Here is a 26,125-nt window from a genome sequence, read left to right on the forward strand (position 1 = left end):
CTCAAACCGAACTGAATTGTTTGGTAAAAACCGAATCGAACTGAATACCGTTTGAACTTTGTATTGCTATTTTGTTATATATTAGACTTTGATATTGACTATGTAAACACCATAACACATAATATAGAACTTTTGATAACAAACCATAAAGAAATCAAATAAAACATTTACGAGAGATACCCGTGAGAATATGAGCTGAACGGCAGAGCAAGCAGCAAGGGACTTGGATTTACTTTTTATTTATTTATTTATTATTATTATTATTATATTTTTAAAAAAAATCAAACGGTATTCGGTTCAGTTCAACTTTTTACCGAACAATTCGGGATTGGTTTTTTATCGAACCGTTCGGTATACAAGAATCCAATACCGTTCGGTTGTTTGGTATATTACCGAACCAAACTAGTTTAGTTCGGTACGATTCGATTTGAGAAAACTAAACCGAATTGCCCACCCCTAAAGGTAATTACCAAAATGATCTCTTGACTATAGCGAAATTACTAATTTGGTCCCAAGTTAATGGTTGACTCACGGTCAAACTAACGGAGGACCAATTTGGTTAAAAATTTTAAAGTTGAGGGACTTAATTAGTTAAAAAAAATAGTCAAGGATCAAATTAGTAATTTTGCTATAGTCAAGGGACCATTTTGGTAATTAACTCTTTATTTTTTTTTTGAAAGTAATTAACTCTTTATTTAATTTAGAGTTAATTCTGGAAATTATTTGATAATTTTTACCTTTTATCCTTTAACTTTTTTTTTTTTTTTGAAAACATCCTTTAACTTTTAATTTCATCATAATTGTTTTTCAGGTTATCATTTTTTTTCTTAAATTTGGTCGCACATTAATAAATATGTTTGGGAGGTGTCAATTATGTTTGGTAACAGGTTGCTAAATTTGTTCGATTGACTTTTTAATAATTGAATTGGTAACCTGTTAGCAACCTGCAAAAAAGTCAACCAAACAAATTTAGCTGGTAGATGGACTTATTTGACACTTAATTTAGTTCGTGGTGAGAATTTACCATTTCATAGTAGTAAATGGACCTATTCGACACTTATACCTCTTTTTAATATAAATATTACATTTTTTTTTTATAGATTTCACACAAGTGTGACACTAAAATTAATTTGTAAAACATAATAAATTAAGATATCTATTTCATACAACAAAAAATTTCCAAACTAACCAAAGGTTAATGGTTCGATCATGGGCTTTGGGAATGGAGCAGCTTTAAATCTTCAGGCCAGCTGTTTCACCCAAAAGAGGTGCCTACAATTCAGAAAGGGAATTAGTCACTGTGTGATGGTGAAAACCCGGGGTATACCCCAAAAAATATTCCAAACTAAACTCCACAAAAAAATGAAAAAATTAAGTATATAAAAATGACGTTTAAACATTATAGTGCATACTTATTCTAGAAATTTTGAATTATTGAGATGTGTGGTAAGTCTATAACCAAAGTCAAAAAATGGATGCTTTGAAAAACTATATAATAAGAGCCGGAGGCTGGGCTTGAGTTTATCCCAACCAGCCCCAAATAAACAGTTGATTCTGCAGAGATAAGGTCTGGGAAGAAGAAGAAGAAGAAGAAGAAGATGGAGTTGTTAGGAATAAGAGTTGAAGAATTCAAGATTATTTATACCATTTTGGGTATATTGGTTGGAGGTCTGGTGTATTTGTATAGACCATACTGGGTTGTGAGAAAAGTCCCTGGCCCTCCAGTTCTGCCCCTTGTAGGACACCTTCCCTTGCTGGCTAAGTATGGCCCTGACGTTTTCACTGTCCTCGCCAAACGATACGGCCCTGTCTTCAGGTAATGCTAATAATCTCAATATTTGAGTGTGTATATACACTTGTAAGTGCTGAAGTTTATATATATATTTGTGTGATCGGATAAGGTTTCATATGGGGAGGCAACCACTGGTGATCATAGCAAACGCAGAGCTTTGTAGAGAAGTTGGGATCAAGAAATTCAAAGATTTTCGTAACAGAAGCACTCCATCACCTGTCTCTGCATCCCCTCTGCATCTCAAAGGCCTGTTCTGGACAAGGTCAGGTCAACCAGTAAACTCTCATCTTCAACTTTTTTTTTTTTTTTTTGTTAATACGTTAGGGGAGGCCCGTGAAAGGTCAAGTCCAATAATTGGTGACTAAGGGATTATTAGGCGGAAGCCAATCGTATACCGTGCACCAGGGCACACATAGCAAGGAGCCCACCACCCCACCCCACCTTTTATATATACTATAGATCGATCATTGGTATAAGTATTTAATAATATACATTATATTTAGAATTTTAAAGTATGAGTTAGCTTGGTTGAAAGGTGTTATGGAACTTATGTGAAAGATCACTAAGTCAAACTCTCATGTATACATTTACATTATGTTTTTCCTCCCTACTTTTAAGAAGATGAATTTAGTGATAGTATTATATAATATTAAAATTCTAACTTATGGAATTTATTTCTATTTCTAATTGTATTTTTTGATTTAATTTATAACTTTGTGATTTTTTTTTTTTACCTTTTTATAATTTTAGTGAGATTTATAATATAGATTATTTATGATTCATATCAAATTTTGAATATATTAATTACTATTCGAGTAATTTACTACTTATACTTAGAACATGTGTTATTTTATGAACTTTATAATGAGTTATGCATATGTAATACTTGTATATATTTTGTGATGATTTAGTTATGAAAAATGTTTTGAAGATAGTTTTTTTTTTTTTTTTTTTTTTTTTTTTTTTTTTTTTTTTATGAATTATTTAGTCAATGTAGTTTAGAAGTTCTATTGGTGCGTCATCGTATATAGAAATTGATCTAACTAGAAGAAAATATATTTATGAGATCAATAGAGAAGATGTATGATGTAAAATATGTTTTCTATTCGAACTATTTTATCTAATTAATTATGTTTCATATTTTTTTTATGAATATATTCATCACATTTTAAAGTGTTTTGCTTTATTGCTCTCAATAATTAATATTTCATGCTCTACTATTAATTGTAAGTTTTGTTTTATAATTTTTATTAATAACTAATTTATTATTTATTTTAATAACAATGTAAATGTCTATAAGTTTATATGGTTTTATATTATATTGTTTATTCGTTTTTATAAACTATAATTCTTTATTTATAATAAAGACATTGATTCAATTATTGATTATTTTGAATTTATAAAAGCATCTAAAATTATTTTCATGATTATTATTTTGTATTTAAAATTATTAAAAACTTGTAAATCTTATTTCAAGTTATTTGGCATTAGCAATTTTTTTCATTATTTAATTTAATTTTAGTTATGAAAATATATATTAATTTCATGTAGGACCCATCTTTGTTGCTACCCGGCCTACAAAATGATAGGACCGGGCCTGCTCGTGACATAAGGTGGAATCGCTATCCCATGCCCCTACATTCCGACCAACAGAGGCTAAATTTTGTTCACTGCACACAAAGAGCCTCACTCATTCTGATCGAGAGGTTGCTTCCACATTGTATCCTTGGCCTCTTGTGAAAAATTTAAGGCCATGGCAAGTCTAGGTCATGGATTCAGGGGCTAGGCTAGGGCAAAGACCGGTGAAGGACCAGATTATGGGTTTGGGAGCTAGGACGAGTCCGATAAGTGCTTGATCCTAACATCATTTGTACTTACATTTGGGAATGACTTTGCAGGGATGGAAGATGGTCAACGATGAGAAACAGTATAGTGTCATTCTACCAGCCATCTCACCTGGCTGAGCAGCTTCCTACAATGCAATCCCTTATAGAATCTGCAACTAGGAATCTTGATTCCAAAGGGGACTTGAACTTCTCTGATCTTTCCCTCAAATTAGCCACAGATGTTATTGGGCAGGCTGCTTTTGGGGTTGACTTTGGGCTGTCTAAACCCAAAGTGCACAAACTTGACAGTGGAGTTGAAGAATTCATCAATCAACACATCTACTCCACAACACAGCTCAAAATGGACACATCAGGCTCCTTCTCCATCATCTTGGGCTGGCTTGTTCCAATCTTGATGGAACCGTTTCGCCAAATACTCAAGAGGATACCCGGCACGATGGACTGGAAAATAGAGAGAACCAACAAGAATTTGAGCAGACGCCTGGACGATATTGTAGCGAAGAGAATGGAAGAAAAGGAGAGTGGCTCTAAAGACTTCTTGACCCTTATTCTCAGTGCACTGGAGTCTAAGAGAGTGTCAAAGAATATATTTACCATGGACTACATTAGTGCTCTAACTTTTGAGCATTTGCTGGCTGGATCAGCAACAACATCCTTCACACTCTCTTCCATTATCTATCTGGTTGCTAGCCACCCGCGAGTCGAAAAGAAGTTGGTTGAAGAGATAGATGGGTTTGGCCCTGATGATTTGGTTCCCAGTGCCCATGATCTTCAAACAAAATTTCCCTATACTGATCAGGCAAATTGAATCTTCTCCCATTTTCTGCAACTATTTTAGTAAATTACAAGTGTTTATGTTTTAAAACTCTTCCTCGGCTGCAGGTAATCAAAGAAGCAATGAGAGTTTACACACTTGCCCCATTGATTGCTAGAGAAACATCAGCTCCGGTGGAGATTGGAGGATACAGCCTCCCAAAGGTAGATATTTAGCATATATAACATTTGAAATATGATTGTGAATTTGTGATACATATATTGGAGATGGGCCCAGAACAAATCGACCCGAGGAGGCTGGCAAAGTCGACCCGGGATAGGCAAACCTCATAGTCACCTCTGGTGCTCCAAAGCCAACCCGTAGTCGGCCCCGGGGTCCCAAAGCCGACCCCATAGTCCGTTTTGGGGCTCCAAAGCCGATCACGATGTCGGCCTCGGATAATTCGACCCGAGCCCAAGAGGTTGGGTCGAGCAGGGTCCATGGGCTAGGCCGAGGCAATCGAGGGCCTGGTCAAGCGGGACCACAACCACCCGCTCCGAGCGGGGGCACTCGATTCACATGGAGGTTACAAGAGAGCAGGGTCGTTCCATTAAAAATATGGGTCATGTCTAATAGATTAATTTGGACCTTCATGAATTTTGTTTCGAGATGCAATCTAAATATAATAGAGAAAAACTCCAATATATAATATAATAGAGTAAAACGAAAAGACAAAGACAATAATAGATAGATTCTGTAACATTTAGATTTTGTTATTATGATACATAAAGATCTCTATTTATAAAGGTAAATAACATAATCCCGAGTCCCAACAGATCTAAAGATAGAAGTCTAGAAGATCTAGAAAATCTCTATATAACTGAGATAGTTGAGTCCAAATCCATTTGGACTCCAAGTTATTGGATCTATGACAAATAAAAATGTAATAATTTTTTTTTATCTAAATATAATGCATTAAAAATCACCAAAGGAAAAATACAATTCAAAATTAATTTAAAAGTGACATTTTTTTGTGCATATTTAAATTCAAAATTATTCACCAAAATTTCGATGTCAATTCCTTCTAACATTTTATTTTCAATTACAATTAAGACCGATCTATGAATTCAAAATAATAATAATAATAATTATCAAGTATAAAAATAATGTATTATATATAAAATATTTTTAAAAAAAAATTAAGGACCCTATGCTGTCGCTCGGGCCGCAAATGGTTAGGACCGGCCCTGCGGGGGAGGCCAAGTACAAAACAAGCTCTTTTGTTCCCATTAGACACAACTTGTCTTAACATTACATCTCTTGTGCTCTCATTACACAAGCAATACGATAATGCAAGGATACTTTGTCCCTTTCGAGTGTTACATTGCCTCTATATTCCACTTATCTTTAATTAATCGAATTTAGTTAATCCGTCTCCCGAGTTTATTAATTCCATCAGAATGTGTAGTTTATATTGATGCACATTTAGCATTACAAATTAAAAGGGTTGTTACATTTACGAATGAGCAGGGGACATGGGTTTGGCTAGCTAATGGAGTTTTGGCTAAAGATCCGATCAACTTTCCTGAACCGGAAAAGTTCAGACCAGAGAGGTTTGATCCAAACTGCGAAGAACAAAAACGGAGGCATCCTTATGCACACATTCCTTTCGGAATAGGGCCTAGAGCATGCATAGGAGAGAAGTTTTCCCTGCAGGAAACCAAACTCACACTAATACATTTATATAGGAACTACACATTTCGACACTCCCCTCTAATGGAGAATCCTCCGGAGATTGAGTATGGCATAATTCTCAACTTCAAGCATGGTGTCAAGATTCAAGCCATCCCACGTTCATGAACCCACACTTAGCTTCCACCTCCAATATGTTTGTGCTACTTTTGTTCAATGAATATATTTTTGCTTTTAAATTTTCTCACTTAAATTTATGTGATTTGTGTTTTTCTTTCTCGTGTTAAAATAAAATGCAATTTAGGTTGTTTCAGTCTAATTATGATTATTTATGAAAGATGCATTCATAAGAATTTAATTATTGTAGCTAAATTTTTGTTTCACACTTCATTTAAAACTTAGAATTGAAATTCCGAACTTTTTTTTTTTGAAAATAAAAGGTTAATTCATTAATCATAAACAGAAATGTTTACAATACAGATCATTAGAATGACAGTGCATTCTTTACAGTCAGACATAGAAACAAATTTCCTAAAAACGTTATAGAAAACTTGGATCGCGGGCTGTTTTATAAATTTGAAGTCGAATTTGTTGAATGAACTCGGTGCTTCTTCACAGATCTGGTCAAACATAGCCAAGTATGACTTTGATGTGACCATTTTATCATTCCACGCTTATGATAAGAACTCGCCAAAGAAACGAGAGGAAAACTCGTCAAAGAAACGAGAGGGAAACACTCGCCAGAAAGACGAGAGAAAACAAACTAGTCAAAGGAACAAAGGGATAACATAGAACCAAACGATAACAAAATAAATGGAAAAGATGATAGAAAACCTGTCAGATCTGGAGAGTCTCTGACGCCTTCTTTGAAAAAACAATTGGAGATAATCTAAGATCTAACGCTTATTCCTAAAACAACCAGAGGATGGAGTCTACTAATGGCACCGCCGGCTCAACCCTCCATTAGAGCGTTAGCCGGAGGATGGAGTTGCAGGGTCTTTACAGATGAAAAAAGGAGAGAAAGCAGTGTTTTTTTGAAATCTATGTAGCCGGTAAGAATGCATTATAATTAGCATGAAATCTTGTGAGAACAACTGCAGGTAATTAAAAAGTAAAAAATGTGAATTGGTTTTAGTTGTTCATCTAGAGAAGATCAACGCCATTAATTAATAGAATTTGAAAAAAAAAATGTGATGACATTTTTATAAATATTTTAAGCTTTGAAAGTGTACCATGCACATTTAAGTGAGAACTAACGTCTAGGAGAGAACTGAGAACGAATCCTATATCTCGAACCAACCTTATCTGTGGATTTGGGAAGATGATCTAGAAAGATGAATGGCTTTGGATTAAGAAAAAATGCGGTGTCATTTTGATTTTATCTCAATCTTTGAGTGCACTCTACAAGACTGCCACGGCGTTCCGCACGACTTTCCGGAAAATTAATAGGCTGGAGAGTTTACGGCGTGGTGTTCTTGGGATCTTTCTCTAATAAAAAAGGGGTGTTTACGCGACAAAAGCCTGATGGAGAGGTATTAGAATGCTGATTGACATTTTTGCCCCTCAAAGTAATGATAATTGGATGGTTTTTGTAACGGAGTATCAAATTGAGTCGATTTTACAAGTTAGAGAAGTAAATTGGATAATTTACAAAGTCTGGGACTAAATTACGTAATACTTAATGATCGAAGGACCAAAATTTATAAGCTGCAAGTATACAAACTTAATAATATTTTCCTACAAATTAAACTTATTATCCACTACCTTTCTAAGTTTTGATTGAGTCTTATTTGAGCTCAAAATGTTATATACACATTCTCAATCTTCTAGTAAGTGGTTAATTAGTATACACTACTAGTCTAGATGAGTGACAAAGTAAAAAAGTGTAAACATTTGGATGTGTAAGAGGCTGATTGTCGCAACACTAAATGTAGCTATGGTTTATAGCGGCAACCTTGGAAACAAAAAGGGTGATGAATATGTTGTACTCTATGCTACAAAGGGGTGAATGTCGTAGATTTGAATTGCTATCACTTGCGAGTGATGAGCATGAAAGGGACCTAGAGACTAGGAGTCAGTATCTTGTCTCACCCTTAGCTACGAGAAGGGTTTGTGTTTGTAGAAGTAGTACGTGCTATCACTTGTGAGTGATGAGTGCGACGGTGCCGGTGCCCACCAAGATTTTAAAGCGACCTGGAGAGTGGAATTGTAAATTCTAAAGGAGGTGCCCTTAAGTAGTGGAGTAGGCTCGACCGAACCACTATAAAATTGGTGTATTTCTTTCGTTACTCTTTATCTTCCGAACGCATTCAATTATGTATATTTACATAATAATCACATATACTTAAGGGATATATATCACCACTTAGAATAAATCATCACAAAAATTTTATAGCCTAATTCAACCACCCCCTCCCAAACCTCTTAGGTTAAATAAGGACTTTCAATAACAGTAACAACAACAACAACGACAACAACAACAACAATAATAATAATAATAATAATAATAATAATAATAATAATAATAATAATAAGGGAAAATGACATTTTTCCCCCTGAGTTATATACTTATAGCACTTTTCCCCCCTGAATTATTTAAGTGGCTCTTTTCTCCCCTAAAATGTTAAATTGACATATTTACCCTTAAAATAAATAATTAAAATAAATATTTCATTTATTTTTCTTCTCCAACAAATTATTACTATAATTTGGTTCAAACCAAACAGATACTATAGCAACCAAACCAAAATATTCCAATTACAATTTAGAATCAAAACGCGATATTTAGAGTTTATTAAAATCGCAAATCGAAATGGCTGATTCATGTTCCGAACTGAAAAAATAAAATACATTTATTGTTGAATTTAGATTATTTTAAAATAAAAAATAAAATAAAATTTAAAATAAAGACGGTTCAAAATCGCGAACCGGATCCAGAACCGCCGGTTCACGGTTCATGATCCAGTTTTTTTGGTTCATAAATTTAATAAATTGAAATCTAAATATTGGATTCTAGATCTGAATCATAACCGAAAACTTTTAATTCGATTGCTATAGTGTCCGGTTCAGTTCGAACCGAACCGTGGTCATTGCTACATATACACAATAATTTGTTGGAGAAGTAAAATAAATAAAATGTTTACTTTATGGGTAGAAATGTCAATTTAATATATCAGGGGGAAAAATCACCACTTTTAAAATAATTGAGGGGGCTAATGTGCTTACATAAATAATTGAGGGAGAAAAAGTGCTATAAGTATATAACTTAGGGGAAAAAAGTGTCATTTTCCCTAATAATAATGTAAAAGGATCGGGTTAGTATTTTTTAATTAAATAATATTTATTTAGTTTATTAATATGTAAATATTATAATTAAATTATTAGTGATTACAACAAAAAGAAGTTAATTATAAGTCAAACTTTATTTTAATGACATGACGTTATTTAGTGTATGATCAAATAATTGTATATAAATGCTATATTTTCATCTACTATCTACTATACTAATAAGAGCCCAAGAGAGTTAGGCCTATAATGGATAGAAAAAATGGCAGTCAATTCTTTTAATCAAATGAATGGTTCAGATTGATCAGATTTTAATTTTTCCTTTAAGATTTACTAATTCATCCTTAATGAATATAATTATCCGTTAACTTTTCCGTTAAATATTATCTTTTTCGTTAATTTCTGTTAGTTCACCGTTAAGTTACTCATTGATTTCAATAAGAAAGGTCTTAAGTTCGAACCCCATCCCAATCAAAGTTGGCATAATTAGTACTCTATTTTACTCTTATTAAATTACTAGTAATCACACGCGCAATGCGCGATTAAACCAATGCCCAATGTATATTTTTAAATTAGTGTTTCTTAATTCGTAAAAGTACTCATATAATAATGAGAGAGAAAAAAATGTTAAAATCTTTTATATATTTTAATAAAAAATAAAAGATAAAGAAATTGGAAATAACAAAAATAAATAAACCACTGACTAAAGTTGATTGTCTATCATGACCAACTTGGGAGAAAAGAGTTGGATAAAGAGTACTAATCTGACAAGATAGGAATTAAATTTTCTTAATGCGCTTTTGCTAATCCAGAGTTCGGGTATGATCACTGTAACAAGTCTCTCTATCCTTGTTTCAACTTTCAAATGAGCTATCAAGACCAGCAGGCCTTGCTGAACCCCCTGCACTAATGCAACAATATCATCACCACCCAGCAGCTATGAATAAGGGTAATCATAATTTGCTGATATTTGGGGGAAGTGAGGTCAGTGGGTCCTCATCATTTGATGGGAGTTGCAGCCAAATCAACTATGAGAGATCAAAAATTGCAGACCATGTCAAGCAAGAACCTACAGATCATCAACTCTTGGGAAAATACAGTTTTCAAGGCGATCCTCATCATCATCATGAGATCATTTCTTCAACCAATGCTGGGTTCAAAGATGAAAACCAGATTCAAGGCAACTTAGCATTTCAAATAATTGAGGTTTCAGGAAATTTACGATATGGAACAAGATCAAAAGCTTAAGAAGGCATTACCTTTCTTTAAATCTGTTGTCTAGCATGTGAATTGAAAAGCTTCATGAACTCCTTCACTTCCAAGCCACCTAAATCCTGAACATTTCAGTATTCCTCTTATCGAACAGTAATTACCCATTTAGCTTAAAGTAAATCATCTATCAACCTTTCCCAAAGCATTGGATTTAACACATACGCCCCCGACTATCTGGATTTAATTTGAAGAGCTCATTCAAAGCTAAATTAGCCATTTTAACATCACATGCAGTCTGCAAAACTAAGCAAAGGTGCAAAACATAGAATTTGCCTTACATCAATTGCGCAGTGAATGCCATATCTTCTTTATACACTATTTTCTTAAATACATCCTCTATACAGCCATGGTTCATGTTCATTTAACCTATGGTCATTGAAGAAGAGCAAACCCCATTCAAGCCCAATCAAATTATGTGAACATAACAAATATGGAAGTAACTACAATTTAAGGTTGCAATTATCCTTATACACAATAATTTGGATATGCAAAAAATTATCATAAATGAGAATACAATTGTGAATTTTGATCTTTCTACATTAACAAAAAATAAATATAACAAATAGATGTAAAAATTAGGGAAAATTGTAAAAAATGCCCCTCTATAATATGCCAATTATCAATGTCACCCCTGAATTATGAGTGGTGTAAATGTTGCCCCTCAATTATCAAAACGGTGCACATATAGCCCCTCTCGTAACGGACATGTGGTTCTCTGTTAGTGTACGACACTGTTAAGTCGAAGTAAATATGTAATTTAGTTGTTTTTTCCCTCCCTCGATTCGAAGTACCAACGATGGATAGCGGTGGGGAACCACAGGTCCATTACGGGAGGGGCTATATGTGCACCATTTTGATAATCGAAGGGTAACATTTACACCACTCATAATCCAGAGATGACATTGATAATTGGCATATTATAGAGGGGCATTTTTTACAATTTTTCCTAAAAATTATGGGGTCGTTTACTTCATTTCTCTATTTTTCCATTTCCAGTTTTCCATTCTTCCATTTCTCCAGTTTTCTTTCTCCATTCTTCCAGTTTTTCATTTTTCCATTCCTCTAATTTTTTATTTTTCTGATTTTCTATTCTATTAAAAACAATCATCCATATAGTATTTGTATATTTCTACAACAAAGATAATAATAATAATAATAATATAATAATAATAATATAATAATTTAATAATAATAATAGTAATAATGATAATAATAATAAGAATAGTAATAATTTAATAATAATAATAGTAATAATTTAATAATAACAACAACAAATTCGTGTATATAAGTAAGAGGAAAATGAAAAAGATAATAATAATAATAATAATAATAATAATAATAATAATAATAATAATAATTTATTTTACAAATTTAATTTTTTAATAATGATGGTTTTTGGGTTTTCGGGCCCAAGGAGGTCCAACACAACCTTAAGCTGGAGGATACACCTTTCACAAAAGGGTTTGAGTCTTAGTAAAATATGATGCTTAATAGTACTTGTCTATTCCCTCTCCGGGTTCTTGAATCTGCCTCACACAAGGGTGGAGGAGCCCTCTTTATAGTGGCTCCTCCTCTACTGACTTAAAGGCTCATGATGGCCGACTTAAAGATTACATTCAATGTGCCGAGCCGTTGGGCGACGTTACGGACTCTGCCAACGGCTCTCTTTGGCTAGTAACTGGCGGACCGAGTCCGGCCTTTAATGCCTCAACGGCTCCTTGTCTTAACTGCTTTGAAGGCTCCCTCAACGGCTCTCTGGACCGAGTCCTCTCCTGGGCCGGGCCTGGGCCGACTCCTCGTCCTCGTTTGGCATTGGGCCGTCCTTCCGGTCTCTGAACTGGGCCTCCCTCTTTGGACCTGGGCCGAGTCCTGGACTCGGCCCATGCATTCTATCTGGGCCTCTTTTCTTGGGCCGGGGTTCTCACCCCATCAACTAGTCCCTCACTTTTCCATACCCGGTCTACCAACCTGGGTTTGGAAAAGTAGTAACCATCTCCTGCTCACCGAATCCGTGCCTTGAATGACTCAGGATTGGCCCAGATTATTCGCTATCTCCCGGATCTCGCGGGACCGTTCTGATCTCCTCGGCCCGGCCTGGCACCTATAAATGACCTTGGCCGTTCTTCTCTTAACTTACTAATTCCTCATGGGTCGCTCACCACTGAAAGGGAAGCAGATTGATTTTGGGTCGCCCCGACGCCCTTTGCCTTCGAAACGGACTCGGCCTGAGAGGGAGCCTAAAAGGAAGGCTCCCCGTCCGACTCCACAGAGATCACCTGCTGGTGCTGCCTCCATGGCTCTTCATCCGCCGACTCCTGCTCGTCGTGAAGTCGCTCCGACTTTTCGCCCTTCTCCTCCTCCGGGGTCTGCTCGAGTAACTTCCCCAGGCGGGACCGTTGTTGACGTGCCTGTCCCAGAGCAGCTGACCTTTCGTATGACCTTTTCTATTCCTCTGGATGACTTGGACGGTCCGGTTACCGGGCTAATGAATGAGGAAGACTTTGCTCGTTATCAGGAGATGTACCCGGACGATGAAGAGCTGGTTGTGCCGCCACTCATGCCGGCGTTCTGGGACTCGCTTTGCCCACCCTCTCCTGGTCCATCGGGAGGGTTCTTTGGAAGCGGCTCCTCCTCGCCGAGTGAGTGATCTTTGTGAACTGGGGTCGGCCGGATTCTCTAGAGGGGTAGTTCTGTTAGGAGCACTCGCTTACTCTGTAATAAGCTCCTTGTAACCTGCACCTTCTTTATTTTATAATAAAATATTTTCGGCCTTCCGTTTTCATCTTTTTCCGTATATTTAGTGCACTCGTCCGTCTCAATTGTCGAGGAGGCAGCTGCGATGTCGAGTCCTCCTTCCGCTTGACACCTGTAAATCTCGCTTCCCAGGGCGAGCCAGGCTTTTTTTCAGTTTAGCGTGCGAATCTCACCCTTCCCGAGCTAATTGGATGGGATTAATCTCTGACAGAGATTCACGCCGCCCATCCAATCCGGCTCAGTTATGTCAGTTACGATTCCCTCCGTGATTTGCGCCTCGGTCGTTGCTCTCTCGAGGCTCTATATAAGGGTTTTTGGTAGCTCTGTGCTTTCTCATCATTTTACACCTCAAAACCTCAAGCTATGAGTTTCAGGGACGGTGATCGCCGTTGGTCCATTCGTAATAAGGAGCATGCCCGGCAGGAGGAGCTCCGGCGGAAGAGGGCGGCTAGCGGAGGGTACCTGGTGGGCGACTCCGCTTCTGATCCCATCGTGGTGCCTCCTGACATGCTTGATCCGATGGTCGTGGAACCGGAGGAGGACGAGATGGTGCCCATGGTAGAAGATCCAGAGCCAGAGGGGGACCTAGACTGGGAGGCTCCTCCGCTTTTTGGCGTGGCCATGTCACCGAGTGTTCTGGAGAGGCCCCTGCAGATGGTCGTAGATGGGAAGCCTGCTGTGTATCTGGATGAACTGCCCGAGCCCGAGCCTGAGCCGAGTCCGTTGCCTTTCCGCCCCCACTACTATTTGGAGGGTCCGGAGCCGGTGCGTCACGCGGAGGAGGAGGAAGTTAAGCCCTAGGCCTGTCTTTTCTGTATAATGCCTATAGCCGAGTCCTCGGCCTTGTACCCCTGTCTTTATGGAATAAAATCTCGTTTTTACTTTTCGGTCCCTGGTTTTTGCGTGTTCCTTTGGCCGTCTCTTGGTCGTTATGACCGACTTGTAAACTCTGTCCGACTAAGTCCCGTGGGTATAGGACTCGGCAAATTTGTCGGCCGACCTAGCAACCTGAAGCTCGTCCGGGCCTCTCTATTTGGCCGGACCCGGCCGGGTCACTTCTAGAAACTTCCAGCGGGATCTGGATGGGCCCCCATAGTCTTTGCCGTGATGGGCCTTTGGTCTGGCAGGCCGGGTCGTCGTCACTCAGCCTTGGCCTAGGGTAGACGCGCCGCTTGCAGGCTAGCCCTAGGCCTGAACCATCGTTCCGCCCATCGAGGCATTAAATGCGGCGTCCCTTCGACGTCTTGTCGCCTCCGATTCCTCCACTACGGAGGTGCCGCGTGGCAGCCTCTTGGACTTCCTTCTCCCTTTAAAAGGCCTTTTCCTTCCGTGATTCTTCTTCTTCAATTCTCTCACCAAGCTTCTGCTCTTTCATCGTCTTCTCAGCCTCAACTCCAACCTGTAAGTAATGCCTTCCTCTTCTCATTCTTCTTCTTCCTCCCATCGGCCGTCTTTTGACAATCCGGCGGGGACTTCTCCATCATCCTCTTCTTCTTCTTCCGTCGTCCGCCGCCTGGAAATGCCGGCGGGCTTCCAGGCGGTGTCTTCTTCTTCCCTCTTAGCCCCTTCTTCTTCTGGGGCGGCCACTCCGATGAGCCCAGCCCCGTTAACTATGGTGGCGGCTTTGCCGGGCGGGGTTGTACGGCCGCGAGGCAAGTTTAACTCGGTTGTCCGGCCGTCCGGTCTTCCGTCGTCGGCCACAGCGGCGGACCTGGATATGGCCCGCTTTCTGCTTGGCCCTTCGGCCATGGTCGTCGCGGCGGAGAGCCGGCCTATCCACGACCCGCCGGAGGGTTTTGTGGGTATCCATTTGCACTCGGTTGCATTCGGCTTCCGAGTGCCCCCACACCCATTTCTTTCGCTTCTCTTTCGGCATTATAACTTAGTCCCGGGCCAGTTAGTGCCTAACTCTCACCGACTCCTGACCAGCTTCATCAATCTCTGCCATTGGTGGCAGTGCGAGCCAGATTTGGACCTATTCCGGTACCTCTTTACCGTGAACAAGGTCGGCTCTCACTCGCCCGGCTTCATCCAAGTCGCCGCCCGTCCGGGGCGACAACTTTTTGAGGGGTTGTCCGACTCGATAAAAGAGTGGAAGCCCCTTTATTTCTTCGTCCGACCTCGCTCCTCTTCCTTCACCTTTCCGACCCTCTGGCCGGCGACTCTCTTCAAGCCCTGCTCTCGGCGCGCCGTTTTTACGGAGGATGCTGTCATGGGCGGCGACTTCTTGAAGGGCTTCGGGCCGTACTCCGTTAAGTACTGGTCTCGAGTCCGGGCCATGGCCAAGCATGGCCTTCTGCCGGAGGGCGCCGCCACCATAGGTAGCGTCTCTTTCCTCTTCTTTCTCGTCTTGCTTTTTGTTTTCTGCGGGAACACTCACAAGTGAGTGTATTTCTTTTACAGGTCCGTACGACTCCGATACCTCCAGCTCCGGCGAAGCAATCGCACCGACTCTTGAGATGGCAAATAGAGCGGAAAAGATGAGGCGTCGCCTGACGCAACGCTCCACGGGTACGGCCGCTGCGTCCTCTTCTCAGCCATCGCCGGCGGTCCGGCCGACTCCTCCACCTTCCCACAACGTGGTCGACCTCACACCTTCGCCCGTGGTATCGCCCAGTCGGCAGCCGCCTCCTCCCTCTACTGAGAGTCCGAGTTCTAAGCGGCCTGCTGAGCCTACGGAGGGGCCGGCTCCAAAGAGGATCAGGCTGTGCCACGAGGTGGACGAGGATGCCCAAATCTGGATGGGCAACACCTCCGTTCGCAAGTGGTGCAAGGATGTCCTTTTGCCAAAGGATGTGGAGTCGACCCGTGCTCTTGGCGACGGGTTCATCATCGAGGCTTTGCTCCGGCAGTCATATCGCGTAAGTGTTACTCCTTCGGCCTTTCCCTCTGTTTACTCTCTTTTTTCTTTTCTGTTCGACTGACGGCTGGGTGCGCAGGACCTTGCCCTCCAGATGGAACTGGGCAATCGGTTCCAGGGCTTTAGGAACGATATGCGGGCCATGACCGCCAAGCAGCGCCAGACAGAGGAAGCTCTTCTGGAAGAGCAGGCGAAGCAACTCAAGATGGTGGAGGTGCACAACGCCGAGCTGCTGAGGGTCACCCGTCAATGGGAGGAGGAGAAGGGCAAAGTGGCCACGATCGCCGCGACTTCCGTCGCAGATTATAAGAAGTCGGCGGCCTTCGAGGCGGATGTGCAGGCGGCGGTGGCAGCTCGAAGGAGAGAGGTGGCCAAGGAGTGGCTGGCGACCCCGGAGGGCGATGATTTCCTCCTCGACCTGGGCGAGCGAGATTACCGCCTCGGCTTCCGCGAGGCGCAGATGGAGATTCACGCCACCTTGTTGGCCCGCGACCCTTCGTTCACTCCCGAGAGCTGGGGCCTCAAGCCGGTGCTGGACGCTGATGCGCCGACTGCGCCTACTGAGCCGGCGACTCTTCCTGCGGCGACGCCTCCAGAGCTTGCCGAGTCCCTTCCTCAGGCAGAGGACCCTTCCTCTGTTCCCCTTGCTGGACCATCGGCGGGGGCGCAAGTTGAAGGGGTCGCCGTCGATACCCCCTCTGCTGTAGCCTAGGGTCTTTTTAGAATAGACCCTCTTTTTGTAAGGGCTGGCCTCCTTATCGGCCGTATTTTAATAAAGAAACAGCTTTTCCATCTCTTTTCACGGAATTTGTCCTTGGGCTCTTTTAATATTGGCATTCTTCTAAGGCTTTGAACTTTACTGTTTCCTCGCCGAGCTCCTCAGTCAAGGCGACTCTTTCATGCTTCCTCCGAGAAACGACTAAGGGCCCGGGCTCTTGTCTCCCAGCTCTTTCTCGCCGAGTCTCTCAGTCGAGGCGACTCCTTTTGGCTTTTTCACGGAAACGTCTAAGGGTCTGGGCCCTTGTTTCCTATCTTTCTCTCGCCGAGTCCCTCAGTCGAGGCGACTCCTTTAGGCTTTTTCTGTTCTCAGAAACGGTTTAGGGTCAGTGCCCCGTTGTTTCTATATATACTTGCCGAGTCTCTCAGTCGAGGCGACTCCTTTTGGCTTTTTCACGGAAACGTCTAAGGGTCTGGGCCCTTGTTTCCTATCTTTCTCTCGCCGAGTCCCTCAGTCGAGGCGACTCCTTTAGGCTTTTTCTGTTCTCAGAAACGGTTTAGGGTCAGTGCCCCGTGGTTTCTATATATACTTGCCGAGTCTCTCAGTCGAGGCGACTCCTTTTGGCTTTTTCACGGAAACGTCTAAGGGTCTGGGCCCTTGTTTCCTATCTTTCTCTCGCCGAGTCCCTCAGTCGAGGCGACTCCTTTAGGCTTTTTCTGTTCTCAGAAACGGTTTAGGGTCAGTGCCCCGTGGTTTCTATATATACTTGCCGAGTCCCCGGGGACGATTGGCTGCAACCCACGCACTTTTATTCAGATTTCTTGGAATCCTCGATCTCATACATGACTTGTCATTGGCTACTGATAAAATCTTTTCAAATGCGTAGCATTCCATATTCGATCTATAAGCTTGCCTTCCATGGTCTCTAACTTGTAAGTTCCGGCCTGAACTACGGCCGCGATGCGGTACGGTCCTTCCCACTTGACCGCGAGCTTGCCTCCTTCGGTGGGCTGGCTGGCTTGTCGATCCCGCAGCACTAGGTCGCCAACCTGGAAGGTTCGCGGGCGAGTTCTGCGGTCGCGGTATCTTTTCACTGCTTGCTGATACTCGGCCATTCGCGCACTCGCGGCTTCCCTTCTTTCTTCTAGGAAATTTTTCTCAATCCGTAGGCTCTCCTCATTTGCTGCGTCCGAGTAGGTGCGAACCCGGTGGGTGGGTTCGACCACTTCGACGGGAACTTTGGCCTCAAAGCCGTATGCGAGCGAGAACGGACTCTCTCCCGTCACTCGCCGCTGGGTAGTGCGATAGGCCCAAAGGACTTGATCAAGCTCGTCCGCCCAGTTTCCTCGGACGTCTTCGAGTTTCTTCCGGATCCCATCTACCAAAGTTCGGTTCACATTCTCAACCTGCCCATTTGCTTGGGGGTAGGCCACCGACACCTTGGTATGCTTAATGCCGTGTCGGCGGCAGAATTCGTCGAATGCCTGGCAATCAAACTGTCGCCCATTATCGCTGACGATGTGCTCGGGCAAACCGAAGCGACAAATCACCTTTTTCCACAGAAAACGTCGACACTGGTACTCGGTGATGGTAGCCAAGGGTTCCGCCTCGGCCCACTTGGTGAAGTAATCGATGGCCACGACGCAAAACTTCAATCCTCCCGGGGCGACGGGTAATGGTCCCAACAGGTCTATTCCCAATTTGGCAAAGGGAATGGCAGTGGTGACCGGCGTATAGAAGGTGGCGGGCCGAGTGTCTTTCCTGGCGAATGCCTGACAAACGCCACATTTGGACATCCGTTCAACACAATCTCGCATCATGGTCGGCCAGTAATACCCTTGAATGACCAATTTTCGGGCGAGCGTGTGAGCACCCTGGTGCGCAGCGCAAATGCCTCTGTGGGCTTCATCCATTACCTTCTCGGCCTCAGGCTTAAGTAGGCATTTCAACAGGGGTCCTCCGAACGACTGTTTATACAGGTCTCCGTCCACGATCCGGAAGGAGGGGGCTCTCCGTCGAACCCTCGCAACAACTGATGGATCAGCTGGCAACTCGCCCGTTTCCTTGAATCGCCGGATGTCATCTATCCAGAACATCTCCGGGTTTTTCTCTCGATCCCACCCTTCGATGCTTACTTGCTGGACATCTAGCGGCGCCTCTTCGACACTCGGCCGACTTAGCTCCTCCTTCTGGCAAATCTTTATTAAGCAGTCCGGCACCCCTTCCAGGGCGATTTTAGACAAGATATCGGCCTCTACGTTGTCCGCCCGGGATATGTATTCTATTTCGTAAGCTTCGAACCCCTTCAACATCTTGGTGGCACATTCTTTGTACAACGCCATCCTCGCGTTCTTAGCTTCGCACGTACCCGAGATCTGCCCGACTACTAGTCGGGAGTCGGTTTTGACTCGTAGCCGTTCGATTCCTAGACCCTTGGCGAGTCGGAGGCCGTTCAATACTGCTTCGTACTCGGCCTCGTTATTTGATACAGAGAACAGGTACCTTAGGGCGTAATACAGCCGAAATCCCTCCGGGGTGATGAGCACAATGCCGCCTCCGCAGTGCTGTCGACTTGATGCTCCGTCCGCATGCATCTCCCACCACTCGCCCGGGGTGCTTTCCGAGGCACTTTCCTTCTCCTCCTCGCTCGCCGTACACTCGACCAGGAAGTCGGCCAAAGCTTGGCCTTTGATGGAGGGCCTGGGTTGGTACTCGATCCCGTATTGAGTCAGCTCGACGGCCCACTTCACTAGCCGGCCGGAAGACAAGGGGTTCCGTAGTACACTCCCGAGTGGTTGATCCGTCAGGACCCGGACGGTATGGGCTTGGAAATAAGGCGCCAACTTGCGAACGGTGACCACCAAGGCATACACGATCTTTTCCAGGGCAGTGTACCGTGTCTCGGCAGCTTTCAGTGAGCGGCTTACATAGTAAACCGGGTGCTGGACTCGGTCCTCCTCTCGAACCAACACCGAACTTACCGCTTTGGCCGAGGCGGCGAGGTACAACAGTAAGGGCTCGCCCTCCTGGGGGGTAGACAGTACTGGGGGAGTCGACAGATATCGTTTTAATTCCTCGAACGACTTTTGGCATTCCGCAGTCCAAGCGAATCCCTCTTTCTTCTTCATGGCTTCGAAGAAAGGCACAGTCTTATCCGCCGATTTGCTCAGAAAACGGCTGAGAGCGGCCAGTCGCCCGGTCAAGCGTTGTAGGTCCTTGATAGTAGTAGGAGGCTGCATGTCGAGGATGGCTTGTACTTTCTCTGGGTTTGGCTCAATGCCTCGTTTGGTGACCATGTAGCCTAAGAACTTACCGCCCTGGACGGCGAACGCACACTTCTTGGGGTTCAGTCGGAGGTTATACTTTATCATTACTTTAAAGCAGTCGGCTAAATCTTCCGCGTGCTTGTCCTCCTCTCGACTCTTGACGAGCATGTCGTCGACGTACGCGGCCATCGACTTTCCTAGCAGGTGGTGGAATAACCGGGCGACCATTCGGGTGTACGTAGCCCCGGCATTTTTGAGTCCGAATGGCATGACTTGATAGCAATACACTCCGTCCGGAGTTAGGAAGGCGGTCTTCTCCTCGTCTGCCGGGTGCATGAATATCTGATGGTACCCTCTGAAGGCATCCATAAAACTGAGCAACGCCGACCCGGCCGTCTCGTCGACTAGCTGGTCGATTCGGGGCAGAGGAAACGGATCCTTTGGGCATGCTTTGTTAAGATCCGTGTAGTCTACACACATTCGCCACGTCGGGGGCTTGGGCACAATGACCACGTTAGCCAACCATTCCGGGTACTTGACCTCACAGACGTGTCCGGCTGCTAACAGCGTGCTGACTTCTTTCTTCACAAACTCCCTCCGATCGTTGGCCAAGTATCGTTTCTTTTGCACGACCGGCCGGTGCTCCGGGTCTACGGCGAGTCGATGCGATATGACCGATCGATCTACGCCGGGCATATCTTCTGGGCCCCAGGCGAAGACCAGCCGGTGCTCTTGGAGTACTCTCGTGATTTCCCCCTTTAACTTCTCCGAAAGGCCGACTCCGATTCTCACTCGCCTGCTTGGCTGCGCTGGGTCCACTTCAACTTCCTCTAGCTCGACGGCCGGCTCCGGGCGTGGTATCACTGTTTTCTTAGGGGGCCTCTCGGTGATCTCATGGACCTGCATCCCACGCTTGCCCATACCTCTACATGCCTGCAGATAGCAGTCGCGGGCGACCTTGCGGTCACAACGCACCGTTCCTATTCCGTTCGGCGTGCGGAATTTCAGGCACAAATGTTCGATTGAGATCAGAGCCCCGAGGTCTTCCAAACCCGGGCGGCCGAGTATGGCGTTGTGTGAGCAGGCTAGATCGACCACGATGAACTTCATGCTCAACTGCTGTACGTTCGGATAGCTGCCGATTTCCACAGGAAGAGTGATGGACCCTTCCGCCTCCACCGAGTCCCCGGTGAATCCGGCGAGAGGGGTGTTCACGGGCCTGAGCTGTTCTCGGGTCAGCCCCATCTTGGTAAAGGTTTCCAGGTACAGTACGTTGACGCTGCTCCCGGTGTCGACCAGGATTCGGCGAACGACCACACCGTTGATGTCCATGGCGATGACCAACGCGTCTCGATGCGGGGTTTCCCCGGCTGGCAGGTCTTTATCGGTGAACACGATGGGCTCCCGGCATATCTTTTTGGAGCTCTCTTCTCGACCATAGACTGTTCCGACATATAGCTGCCGAGCCCAGGCTTTTCGGGTGTTCGCGGAATCGCCGCCTTTTGGCCCACCGACTATCATGTTAATGACCGGCTTCTGGCGCCATTGGGCTTCGTTCTCTTCGGAAGCCGGCTGCTTGCCTCGGCTGTTTTCTGAGTCGGCGACGGGTCCCTCACCTCCTCGACCGGTCGACCTTCGCTTCCATTGGTTAGGGGGCGGTATCCCTTGCTGGATGATCCCCTCCATAATCTTCTTTAGATAGTAGCATTCTTCTGTGCTGTGAGTATAAGATTTGTGATAGCGACAATATTTAGAAGTCTTACCCGTATCCTCGTCCGCTGCTCGGTCGTCCATCGGCAGAGGCGGAGGCGGGGCGACCGCCTGTACTTCGCGGACTGGTCGCTCTGGAACCGGTCGATAGGTGTGAACGACGGGTCGATCATACGGTCGCCTGACCTCGGGTCGCCGGGCGGCATCCGAACGCCTTTCTCTCGTTTCCACCCGCGTCCTTTTTCTGCTGGCGGACCCACCGACCTCGCGCTGCCGTTTATGCTTCATGGCCTGCTCTGTGTTGGCCCTCTTATTGGCCATCTGGATAGCCTCCGCGTATGTCGCCGGGCGGTTGTCCCTTAGGTCTCGATACAGCTGTCCGGATCGCAAAGATTCAATGAAGAAGGTGAGCGCTGTTTGGTCCTCCACCTCTTCTATCGACTGGATCTCCTTCTGCCAGCGAGCAAGATAGGCTTTCAAGGACTCGCCTTCATCCTGATGGATGTCGCCTAAGTGCGTCAGATCCTTCTGTGGCTTGATGTTAGCGGCATAGTGGCTCATGAAGCGGTCTGCCAGTTCTTCAAAGCTGTGGATCGACCCTGGGGGCTGACTTACAAGCCATCTTTGGGCGGGCCCCTTCAGCGTAGGTAAGAAGGCACGGCACATGACCGGATCCCGCACTCCTAGGACTTGCATCTTAGCTTGGTAACTCAATAGATGTTCTCGCGGGTCGCCTGATCCGTCGAATGTGGCTTGCTCCGGGAACTTAAAGTCGCTCGGTATCTTAAAGGCCATAACCTCGTCTGAGAAGGGTAAGGCGGTCAGCAACGTACGTCCTGGGGATTTGGTTTTTCCTTCCATCCGCTCTTTCAGGCTTCGTACCTCCTGTACTAGGTTAGCCACTTCGATCCTCTCCCGGGTGCGATTTCCCGTGGATTCCGTGCTTTCACCGACCTCAGATTCAGCCGGTTGGACGGGGTTGCGGGGAGGTTGCTCCACACGACGAGTCTCAGTCCTGGCTCTTTTGGTTCGGCTCTTCTCTCGTGCAGCTTGTCGGTCGCGGGCGACTAATGGGGCACGACTGGGCTCCTTTCGGCCTAATCGCTCCCTTGCCGACCGACGTCCGACGCTGGGACCCAGCCGGGAATGAACGGATTGCACCGGTTGGCTTTCAGCCCGTCGGCTCAATTGCCGATTGTCTGGCCTCTGAGGCGGTTGCAACTCGCGTTGCGACTGGCGAGTGATGGACTGTTCTCTCACTCCTAGGCTCGCTTCCGCGCAGGCGCGTCCGATTGCACGCAACTGCTCCGGGGTGAGCCGCACTTGAGGTAATTGCGGGTTTCTCAGCGGCGTCGGCGGCGGTGTCGTCTCGTTTTCATGGCTTCGGGCATTTCTTCTATTCAGCTGGTTTCTCAAGTCGGCCTCTCGTCCGTTGTCTTGACGGCTCGACTGTTCCCCGCTTCCAGCCATGTCTGGAGTTTGCCTGATTCAACTATTGTTTCTCGGACTCGCCTCACCCAAGAGGACACGTGACTCTTCGTTTCGATCCCCACAGACGGCGCCAGTGATGGTTTTTGGGTTTTCGGGCCCAAGGAGGTCCAACACAACCTTAAGCTGGAGGATACACCTTTCACAAAAGGGTTTGAGTCTTAGTAAAATATGATGCTTAATAGTACTTGTCTATTCCCTCTCCGGGTTCTTGAATCTGCCTCACACAAGGGTGGAGGAGCCCTCTTTATAGTGGCTCCTCCTCTACTGACTTAAAGGCTCATGATGGCCGACTTAAAGATTACATTCAATGTGCCGAGCCGTTGGGCGACGTTACGGACTCTGCCAACGGCTCTCTTTGGCTAGTAACTGGCGGACCGAGTCCGGCCTTTAATGCCTCAACGGCTCCTTGTCTTAACTGCTTTGAAGGCTCCCTCAACGGCTCTCTGGACCGAGTCCTCTCCTGGGCCGGGCCTGGGCCGACTCCTCGTCCTCGTTTGGCATTGGGCCGTCCTTCCGGTCTCTGAACTGGGCCTCCCTCTTTGGACCTGGGCCGAGTCCTGGACTCGGCCCATGCATTCTATCTGGGCCTCTTTTCTTGGGCCGGGGTTCTCACCCCATCAAATAAAAAAATTCCAATACACTAATACTAAATGTATAAAAGGTAACAAAAATTGATAAAAACATATTTCTAGATAATTATAACTATTTCAATCATTTTAGTACATAAATAATAATAATAATACTCCGTAATACTCAAAATAATAATAATAATAATAATAATAGTAATTAAAGGAAAAAACGCTAAAAATAAATAATAATAAAAATAATTTTGAATGTGAAAAGCACAAAATGGGAAGTAAAAACTGTAATAATAATAATGAGTAATTAAAACGAAAATGGTAAATAATCAGTTGTGGGCGGCTGTGCGCAGGGAAGGGGAAAAATGGAAAATGCATGAATATACACTAATGTGTATATATTTGTAGGAATCGATCCGTGGACCTTAAGGATGGCACTGTTCACGCGCGCACACCTTCTTCCATTCTTCCATTTGGAGAACTTTGTTTATCTATTCTCCAAATTTAGTGAAAAAGTGAAGAATGGAGATAGAATGTAAATTTGGAGGAAAGATTTTAGTAAACAAGTTTTCCATTCTCCATTTTTCCACTTCTCTAATTCTCCCTTTTTTTGAAAAATCCTCCATTCTTCCAAGTTAGTAAACGACCCCTATGCTTCTCCTTTACACCTTTACATAATCTATAATTAATCTGTACTCAAATAGCTCAAATTGCATACCAGATGCAATGCTTCTCCTTCACACCTCTACATTGTGTGTGCATGTAAATAAATTTAAAATTATCATAGCAGATATACAAAGTCAAATTAATTCACAAATTATGAAAGTAAAAGATCAAAAGACTTGGGAATTGAAGATGCAAAACTGGTAAGTGAGAAACTATGGAAGTTGATTGCTAACCGGATATGGAGGCGTGAAGGCTAAAGAATTGAATCTCAAATACGTAAATTCTTTAAAAATCCAATTGTGCTCCGTAAAAAAACTTTATAAACCAGAATTTAACCGGTAATCATCTCGATCGCCCAAAAAGTCAAAAACAGAGAAAAGAAAAGACAAAGTAAGTCGCATGTATCATCGCTGGCCAGTATGAATATTAAGGAATCCTATCCAATTAGATGGTGATTGAGATAGTTTCAAGTTAGAGAGACCCATTAATTTTCAGAATCTAAATAACAACCAATAAACACAAATACTAAATCTCAGAATATTAAATCGACTCAAATAGGTAAATTCTTTAAAAATCTAATTGTGTAACTCACACCACCTCCCCCCTAAAAAAAGGTAAATTCTCAAATAGATGTAAATTCTCAAATATCTGTAATTAATCTGTACTAAAATAGCTCAAATTGCATACCAGACGCAATGCTTCTCCGTCGGCTTTCCTTTCGGTAATCGGCAGAGACCAAATTCAGTTGTGTAACTCACACCACCTCCCCCCTAAAAAAAAAGGTAAATTCTCAAAAAGATGTAAATTCTCAAATATCTGTAATTAATCTGTACTAAAATAGCTCAAATTGCATACCAGACGCAATGCTTCTCCGTTGGCTTTCCTTTCGGTAATCGGCAGAGACCAAATTCAGTTGTGCTTCTCCGCTTGTGCTTCTCGTTTCGAATTTCGCTTTAGCTGTGAGTTGCTGCCCTAATTTGTTTGCTGTGCTTCTTGGCTTTCTGCCGCTTGTGTTTGAAGAAGACCACATGTTAACTGCCATTCAATTTCACTTAAACTACAAATTTGCCACCGCCTCTTTTATTTAACAGAATCTATTTAATTTAACATTATTAGTTTGGTAAAAATAAGAAGAATAAGCCTATATTAGAATTTTAATTTGGCATTGTACAATTAGAAGAGCTCAAAGTACAATCTTTTAAAGCGTATGGTGTACCGACATTTTTTTTTATTCCCGTTAAGGGTCTAACAATATTCGCTCTTATTAAAATTGTAGAAATAATAATTTAGTAGCTACAACAAAAAAAATAATACATATGCATTTCTTTAATTTAGAATTATGTGTCTACAATGTCTTTATTCAAAAAAAAATTATTCATTATCAATAAATTAAATAAGAGAAATAATTTCATTATATAAGGGATTTGTTGACAAAGAGAG

General features: G+C 43.5%; 1 protein-coding gene and 1 long non-coding RNA gene across 4 annotated transcripts; one reads left to right on the top strand and one right to left on the bottom strand.

Annotated features, from left to right (window-relative positions):
* The first annotated feature begins 1,541 nt into the window (after positions 1-1,541).
* Positions 1,542-6,353, top strand: LOC109184987 (cytochrome P450 711A1-like). Its single transcript, XM_019334984.1, has 5 exons — positions 1,542-1,816; positions 1,902-2,054; positions 3,691-4,438; positions 4,522-4,617; positions 5,924-6,353. The coding sequence occupies exons 1-5, from the start codon at positions 1,599-1,601 to the stop codon at positions 6,251-6,253; spliced, it is 1,545 nt and encodes a 514-aa protein (XP_019190529.1). The 5' UTR covers positions 1,542-1,598; the 3' UTR covers positions 6,254-6,353.
* Positions 6,354-10,062: 3,709 nt separating this feature from the next.
* On the bottom strand, positions 10,063-25,687 carry LOC109184988. 3 transcript variants are annotated; one of them, XR_002054914.1, is made up of 4 exons: positions 25,541-25,687; positions 10,921-11,008; positions 10,630-10,704; positions 10,063-10,520 (listed from the first exon to the last, which is right to left on the bottom strand). It is a non-coding gene; the product is annotated as an uncharacterized LOC109184988 (long non-coding RNA). The 3 variants fall into 3 exon arrangements; XR_002054912.1 differs by lacking the exon at positions 10,630-10,704; XR_002054913.1 differs by lacking the exons at positions 10,630-10,704; positions 25,541-25,687 and adding an exon at positions 25,373-25,435.
* Positions 25,688-26,125: the final 438 nt, after the last annotated feature.

This window comes from Ipomoea nil, unplaced genomic scaffold, assembly GCF_001879475.1.
Source record: "Ipomoea nil cultivar Tokyo-kokei standard unplaced genomic scaffold, Asagao_1.1 scaffold1303, whole genome shotgun sequence".
Lineage (NCBI taxonomy): Eukaryota > Viridiplantae > Streptophyta > Magnoliopsida > Solanales > Convolvulaceae > Ipomoea > Ipomoea nil.

Coding starts and splice junctions, on each gene's coding strand:
- LOC109184987 (XM_019334984.1), top strand. CDS start 1,599: ATGGAGTTGTTAGGAATAAGAGTTGAAGAATTCAAGATTATTTATACC. Junction 1,817..1,901: donor CGATACGGCCCTGTCTTCAG/GTAATGCTAATA, acceptor TGATCGGATAAG/GTTTCATATGGGGAGGCAAC. Junction 4,618..5,923: donor GAGGATACAGCCTCCCAAAG/GTAGATATTTAG, acceptor ACGAATGAGCAG/GGGACATGGGTTTGGCTAGC.